At 47.2% G+C, this 8,021-nt stretch overlaps 1 protein-coding gene across 1 annotated transcript; it reads left to right on the plus strand.

Moving 5' to 3' along the window:
- Nucleotides 1-725: 725 nt before the first annotated feature.
- LOC123395611 (ABC transporter G family member 1-like) lies at nt 726-6,093 on the plus strand. The gene is made up of 8 exons (XM_045090637.1): nt 726-1,285; nt 1,497-1,576; nt 1,695-2,159; nt 4,075-4,161; nt 4,442-4,570; nt 4,677-4,871; nt 4,957-5,043; nt 5,146-6,093. The coding sequence occupies exons 1-8, from the start codon at nt 802-804 to the stop codon at nt 5,821-5,823; spliced, it is 2,205 nt and encodes a 734-aa protein (XP_044946572.1). The 5' UTR covers nt 726-801; the 3' UTR covers nt 5,824-6,093.
- Nucleotides 6,094-8,021: the final 1,928 nt, after the last annotated feature.

Here is an 8,021-nt window from a genome sequence, read left to right on the forward strand (position 1 = left end):
GCCTAACTTAAATACTAGTAGGAGCCAAGCCACCGATGTTCTTCTCCCAGCCACGAGCCGTCGGAGCCGTAGGCAAAGGGGAGGGGAATCCATGGTTGTTTCTTGAAAATGAAAATTAATATGGAGTCCAGTGGCGTTTTCAAGAATTTATCAGGATTGGGGCGAACTCAACGAATCGTACCGTGGTGCAGTAGCGTGAGTCATCTATTGGGTGAGGACGTCAGCAACTATGGCATCGGCCATTATGATGAAATTTGCTGTTGGTACGAAATTTCTTTAAATGCACATTTCAAGTGTACCTTGTACCCTGACCCGAACGAAGCAGAGTAAATTTGCTGCGGAGAACATCATAGTACTACCAAGCAATGCAACCACGCAAATTTAAGCATTTTAACAGCAGCAGAAGTGCAGAACCACTGAGCCGTAGAATTGCCTAATGGTGTCAGTCTCGTACTTGTTACAACAACATTGTTTGTCTGCATAAAGACTAAAGAATTGCACGCCTTGTCATAGAAAACGGAAGTTGAAAGCCACACGCATGGTATGCAGGCAGAAGGAACTAGGCACCCGGCCCCGTTCCCCTCTTGACCCGCTCCTGTGTTCACAAAGGCATTCAAAAAAACTTAATCTCAACCAAGTTGTGATTTGAATTAGGAATTCTAAGTAAATCATGCACGCGACCACCTCATCTCCCCTCTATTTAAGCAGTCTCGGCCCATACCACCATTCTGCAGAGTCGTTGCGACGTCACTAGGAGAAGAAGGAACCCATATCACCACCCAGGCACCCAAGCATCCACGCATGGCGTCAGAGCAGCTGCTACCCGCCGTGCCGAGGTGGAAGCCGAGCCCGCCGCGGCAGCATAGCCGCCCAGGCCACGACGCGGAGGACGAGGGGCCGTCCGACACGGCCTCCGACGTCCTCGGCGGCTCACTGCGCAGCACCGACGGCTTCCCGTTCGGCAGCGGGAGCTCCTTCCCGCCGCCACCGTTCGCGCCGATGCCGGTGACCGTGCCGCGGTCACGGACGTCCTCCTCGCTAGAGATCAGCGTGGAGAACGGCGCCGGCGCAGGCGTGCCCACCGTAGTCCGCGAGACGTCGTTGCGTCGGGTCGACCAGGGCGTCGTGCTCTCGTGGGAGGACCTGTCGGTGTCGGCGGCCGGCGGCAAGGCCGGCCGCGTACCCATCCTGCGCGGCCTCAGCGGCTACGCGCGCCCCGGCGAGGTCCTCGCAATCATGGGGCCCTCCGGCTGCGGCAAATCCACCCTTCTAGACGCTTTAGCAGGTTTGATTGATACTGCCGTATACATGCACGTGAAAAATCTTTTCTCATACGGTTATCGATCGTGTCCGGGCTGGCCTTCGCTAGTCAGCCTTCATGAGAAACTACTCGAAAGATTTATTTCACAGGCTAGCGTAGAGTAGAGACACACGAAAGTATCAAGATATTTTATTCTAATTCCTACGAGTTTCTGTGGTACAAACAAACAATACAGGAAGGTTAGGCTCTGGTGTCAGCCAGAAGGGAGACATCTTGATCAATGGCCGGAGGCAGAAGCTATCCTACGGAACATCGGTAAGCAATAGTGCATGCATGAATGAGCTATTTTAATCCCGAGAATCTCATCTTCCATTCTGGTTGACACAGTATCAATTATTTTATAGTTAACCAACGCATCATTTGCGAGTTGCAGGCGTACGTGACGCAGGACGACGTGCTAATGACGACGCTGACGGTGCGGGAGGCGGTGCGCTACTCGGCGTCGCTGCAGCTGCCGAGCGGCATGTCGGCGGCGGCGAAGCGGGAGCGGGCGGAGGAGACGCTGCGGGAGATGGGGCTGGAGGGCGCGGCGGACACGCGCATCGGCGGGTGGATGCACAAGGGGATCAGCGGCGGCCAGCGGCGGCGGGTCAGCATCTGCATGGAGATCCTCACCCGGCCGGCGCTGCTGTTCCTGGACGAGCCCACCAGCGGCCTCGACAGCGCCGCCTCCTTCCACGTCGTCAGCCGGATCGCCAGGCTCGCGCGCCGGGAGGGCATGACCGTCGTCGCCGCCGTGCACCAGCCCAGCACCGAGGTCTTCGGCCTCTTCCACGGGCTCTGCCTCCTCGCCTACGGCAAGACCGTCTTCTTCGGCCCCGCCGCCGAGACCAACCAGGTATATACATCTCCTCTACAATACTTGGGTTGTATCGTACTCCCTCCGTTCCTAAATACTAGTATAAGTCTTTGTAGAGATTTCATTAGTGAACTACATACGGATGTATATAGACATACATTAGAGTATAGATTCAATTATTTTGCTTCGTATGTAGACCTTTAATGAAATCGCTTAAAAGACTTATATTTAGGAACGGAGGGAGTAGTTCGTAGTACTGTGGTATGTAGTACTCCCTCCGTCCCAAAATAACTGTCTCAACTTTGTATAAGCTCTAATACAAATTTGTACTAAGGTTAAGACACTTATTTTGAGACGGAGGGAGTACATGCGTACGTGGGCGCGTATACGTGCACAGTACTCTTGATTGTTGCCTGCTGCTGTTGCTATCAGTATCGGAACTATCGACCGAGAGTCGCGTCATGTTCCACGTGTTTGGATTTGGACGTGGTAGGGACCCTAGTAGGCGTATTCACAGTTTCACACACGACAGTGGTACAAAAGAGTTGACCTGTAGGATTGGACCTTTAGGTGAGAATCCTATGATCAATTTATACAAAAAAAAAATAGTGATATGTTTTACCTGTGGGTATGGGCAAATAAAAATACTTCAGTCAACAAAAATCACTCTATAGTTAGAGAAATAAAAAAGGATAAATTCAGCTTTCGCCGCATAATTTTCGCTATATATACTGTTCACAACATATTTCGTTTTCTTTTTCTTTCTCTAAGTGTAGGCCGAGTCTTGAACTGCTATTTATTTGGGTTGTATGCACACATGGTCATATGTTGTCAAAATGTTTTTTAGCTTTCTAAAACATATTCTGCATTTTTGCAAAAAAAAAAACAGTGATCTCTTAATTAGATCATACCCAAGTCGCCCCCGCATAGACAGGTCGGCGAAGTCACATCTTTTAATTTCTTGTAGAGACGCAAACTTGCATTCTGTTTATTTATAATCATTGAACGTCCTTTTTAAGTCCATAAAATCCGATTGACACTATACACATACACAGTTGCACCTTGAAGTCCATAATTACGTCGCCGTGGAACTGTACTGGGGTCACTGGAGACCACTGCACACACCAGAAGTGCACCATGCAATAATGGGAACAGGATCACACATGCTTGATTGTGGTTTAGCTTCGGAGCGCTTCTCGTGGATCGCTGCTGCAAGCGTCGATCGATCAGTGCCGCCTAACTAGTTTTGGCCGTGGCACAGCCTGCGGCATCGTGTTCATGGCACAGTGGCGAAAATGCGCTTGCTGGACAGTATTTTCAGTGTTGACAGCTGATGCTGAAAGTCCGGTTTAGTTGTAGACGACTGTACGTAGAGTGGTCGTATAGTAGCCGTATTAGGTAAACCACTGTGTGAAGCAAGTCTCTTGATACTACACAACAAATTAATCGGTGAAATTGACTACACGGTTTATTATACTATCAGGTAAGAAAGTATGTTTATGGGGTGATTAAATTGACTACACGGTTTGACAAACACGCGTGCTTTCCAAGCTGACGGTGTACCGGTCACGGAGGAGAAAAAACTGTTTTGGTCGGTCCATACTTATGGCCTGTTCGGAAGCCCTCTGTTAGTAACCCCATTTCCGGAGATGATGAGCAGTAGTTAAAAATTGCGGAGCAAGGAAAAAAGATGTCTCGTAGATCCTTAGATTTTATGGAGCTGAAGTATCGCCGAACAGCTCCTTAGTAGACAACTGAAGAAAGATAGGAAGGAAGATAGTAAATAGGTATAACTAATGCTTTGACGAAACATGTGAAGTGTGTGTTCATTTGTCAAGCTTATTTTCTTGACTTGCTGGACTTGGACTACAACATTAGTCATAGTATCCAAGACACTTTTAAAGTCAGTATTGGAGAACTGAAATTTGTTACCTATTTATATTGTTTATTGCAGTTCTTCGCTTTGAGCGGTTTCCCTTGCCCGTCGCTGATGAACCCTTCCGACCACTTCTTGAGGACCATCAACAAAGACTTCGACAATGTGAGTACATCACCACCGTCCAATCAACATGAACCTTAATTATCTACTTCCTCCGTTCCTAAATATAAGACCTTTTGGAGATTGCACTATGAACTACATATGGATGTATATAGACATATTTTAGAGTATAAATTCACTCATTTTGCTCCGTATGCAGTCTCCTAGTAAAATCTCTAAAAGGTCTTGTATTTTGGAACGGAGGGAGTATATCTGAAATCTTCTTGGTGAATAGAGCCCCACAATTAATCCTTACCATGCGCCCTATGTATTGAATCCTCAGGACATTGAGGAAGGCCTCAGCGGGAAGAAGACGACCACCGCCGAGAATATCGATGCGCTCGCGTCCTCCTACAAATCCTCCGTGCACATGGACAAGGTCACACGGCAGATCGTCGACATACGTGGCATCGTGAGTAGCCCGGCCTCCACATACATTCTAAAACTTTGAGTTGGAGTGTTGAATTTTAGCAATTTTAAGTGTGGTGTATGTATGTGGTTTGTTTGTGTGGTTCCAGGGAGGGGACGTGGTGAAAATGGATGGGCAACAGCCAAGCTTCCTCACGCAATCCTTCGTGCTGACCAAGAGGTCCTTCATCAACATGTACAGAGACCTCGGCTACTACTGGCTCCGCTTTGCCATCTACATCGCCCTTTGCCTTTGCTGCGGCACCATCTTCTATGACATCGGCCAGAACTATGGATCCATTCAGGTGACCAGCAGGAGTCCCTCATTGTCGTTACCACCACCGTTGATCACTGCTTGGTGTACTCATCGTGTGACTGAAAACTCTGCAGGCTCGTGGCTCCATGCTTATGTTCGTCGGTGCCTTCCTCACCTTCATGGCCATCGGAGGATTCCCGTCTTTCGTCGAGGATATGAAGGTGTAGTTTTGGATCAAGTTCGATCACAATAAATAGTTGCTCGATCTCATCTCACGACTCATGATACATTGATCTAATGTGCTTTATATATGCACAATGCAGATATTCGGGAGGGAGAGGTTGAACGGGCACTACGGTGTGTCATCGTTCGTCATTGCCAACACGGTGTCATCGACCCCGTACCTACTGCTCATCTCCCTGGTGCCGGGCGCGATGGCCTACTATCTTGTGGGCTTGCAGAAGAGCTTCGATCACTTTGCCTACTTCGCGCTGGTGCTCTTCGTGACAATGATGCTGGTGGAGGGCCTGATGATGATCGTGGCCAGCGTCGTCCCAGACTTCCTCATGGGCATCATCACCGGTGCTGGCATCCAGGGCGTCATGATGCTCAACGGAGGCTTCTTCCGCCTGCCACACGACCTGCCAAATCCCGTGTGGAGGTACCCCATGTACTACGTCGCCTTCCACAAGTACGCCAACCAGGGGTTCTACAAGAATGAGTTCCTGGGCCTCACCTTCCCAAACAACCAGGTTGGCGGCGCAACTACCATCACCGGCGATGAGATCCTCAGGGACTACTGGCAGGTGGAGATGGGGTACAGCAAGTGGGTGGACCTCGCGGTCCTGTTCGGGATGGTCATATTGTACAGGGTGCTCTTCTTGGCCATCATGAAGCTTACTGAAAAGGTGAAGCCCATGGTGAAGGGGCTCGGGTCGAGGAGCACCCAGCCGTCAGTGCACGTCGCCGACGAGGGCTCCGAAGGAAATGAAACAAAATGAGGAGGGAGAGATCAGCACAACGGTTTTGTTTAGTAAAGGAGTGTTGTTGATGTGCACTGTAGCATTCAAGTGTTGTGCAGGTGTATGTAAAGCCCGCAAATTTTTTTTGCACAAATCTTGTCAAATTCACAATGACAAAGGGCATTTTTATTAAATGCAATTCGTTCATAGGTCAGCTGTAAGCGGTTTGTCGATATACACGAGTACAATTATTTTTGAAACAAGGGGTCAGCCCTAAATTTTTAAATATATATTTTTGAAAATTGATAACACAAGCGTCCATCAAGTGCCTTTTAAGTCATCAGCTTCAATGTCATGCAACAGATTTACGACCACCCTCCTAACAACATGGGACGTCTATTGAGCAAAATCTAAACCTTATTGTAGAACCACGCGACGAGGCGTTGAAGCTTTTTTAAGTAAAGTTGAATGCAAACTACCACCATTATCTAAAATCACAACAACATTTCTCCAAAGTAATCATCCAGCAAACCCGAACATCCCACGCGCTCAGTCTCTACTTTACTGAAGACATCAACCGCTAACCACAACATTAGTCTTGCCCCTCTAAAGACCCCTATATTGGATTATTCAAGGAGCAGGGGAGTGAAACTCAACGTCCTCTAACATTGGCGATGGTGATACGGTGGTATGCTAGGGGCAACGACGGCCCTGGTTGAAGAGGGTGTAGGATGCGGGCCACGAGCTACACCATGGGCGGCAAGAAGTGAAAATAACACCGGCAATAGGGGCGTCGATGGAGGCTGGGTGAGGGCATCGAGGGTGGCAAAGAGGGCGAAAGATCGATGGTGGTGGCAAGGGCGAAGAAGCCGGGGAGGTCCAAATCAATGGGGTGGGGGGATTACTACCTTGTGTTCCACCGATAGGTGAGCCATGGAAGAACTAGAGGAGGACAAGGCAGACGTCCACGGCGTATACGCACGGAACAAACCCAATTCAAATTTGGAATGAAAATGTATACGCCGTGGACAAACCCAATCCAAATTGGGAATGAAAATGGGACAAAGTTAATGTTGGTATATTTGCTTCACTGCGCTGGGGTATGTTTTTTTTGTCTACAATTAAAATCGAGGCAGGTGGACAACATGATTCGGCCCGGTAGAGTTCCCTGGAAAGGAGTGGTATTTTAAAGAGATAAATCCGCTACAGGTGCATTAAGAGGGTGCTTGGATACGTTTTAGTCCCATGACTAAAAGTAATGAGACTAAAAATTGTTAGCTTCACCCATGCTTGGATCCAAATACTAAAGAGACTAAAATCAAGTTACAGAGCATTTATTATCCTCCAAACCCTCCAATCCAGAACTTGCATGAGGAGTTAAATGAGGAGAGAGAGGACTAATGCACATTTTAGTAGGGGTACCCATGACTAAAAGATTTTAGCCTCAAGACTAGTTTTAGTCTCTCTTTAGTCAGGAGTGCTTGGAACTTTAGCCTCTTAAAGAGACTAGTTTTAGTCTCTTCGATCCAAGCACCCTCTAACTTGTCCGATACGTCATTTTAATGCTCATAGTTGTAAAATACATGAAACTAGTGATATAACTTGCCCTATAATGCAAATGTAGTGTCTCCGTACGTATCCGTGTCTACGCGCTCTCCGCGTGGTATGTCAGCGAGCTATTGGGTGACTTGCGCGTGAGATTTTTTTCCCCATAAAACCATGCATATGTTATTAATTACTCCATCCGTTTCTAAATATTTATTTTTTAAAGATTTTACTACAAACTATATACATGTTGTTGGACGGGTTTCAAACCTGAGATCCGTTGGTTAAATCTCCTGCACGCTAGCCACCAGGCCTAACAGTACTTTGAGAACAACTGTTCACTGGAGACTTACATAGGTCTTGTACCTACCGCTCTGCAATCCTTGTGCGTTATTTACGATTTTTTATAAGTCACTCTTTAGTTTTTATTTTTATAAATTTATGTCGATTTACCAGGGTTAATGTATATTATACTCCCTCCGTCCCGGAATAACTGTCTCAACTTTATATTAGCTATAGTATAAAATTGTACTAAGCTTAAGACGCTTATTTTGAGACCTTCACGACCACAAGGATATAAATTATTGTGAGTCTTCTTTGTATTTTTAGAATACATAATTATAAGAAATCAACAACGTTGTATTTTGAAAACTGTTCAATGTGTATTAAAAGCCATTATGTAAAATACCAAT

This window comes from Hordeum vulgare, chromosome 5H, assembly GCF_904849725.1.
Source record: "Hordeum vulgare subsp. vulgare chromosome 5H, MorexV3_pseudomolecules_assembly, whole genome shotgun sequence".
Lineage (NCBI taxonomy): Eukaryota > Viridiplantae > Streptophyta > Magnoliopsida > Poales > Poaceae > Hordeum > Hordeum vulgare.

Excerpts from the sequence above, each read along its gene's own strand:
- LOC123395611 (XM_045090637.1), top strand. The coding sequence starts at position 802 with ATGGCGTCAGAGCAGCTGCTACCCGCCGTGCCGAGGTGGAAGCCGAGC. Across the intron at positions 2,160-4,074 it reads CCGCCGCCGAGACCAACCAG|TTCTTCGCTTTGAGCGGTTT; the intron begins GTATATACATCT and ends TGTTTATTGCAG. Across the intron at positions 4,571-4,676 it reads TCGTCGACATACGTGGCATC|GGAGGGGACGTGGTGAAAAT; the intron begins GTGAGTAGCCCG and ends GTGTGGTTCCAG.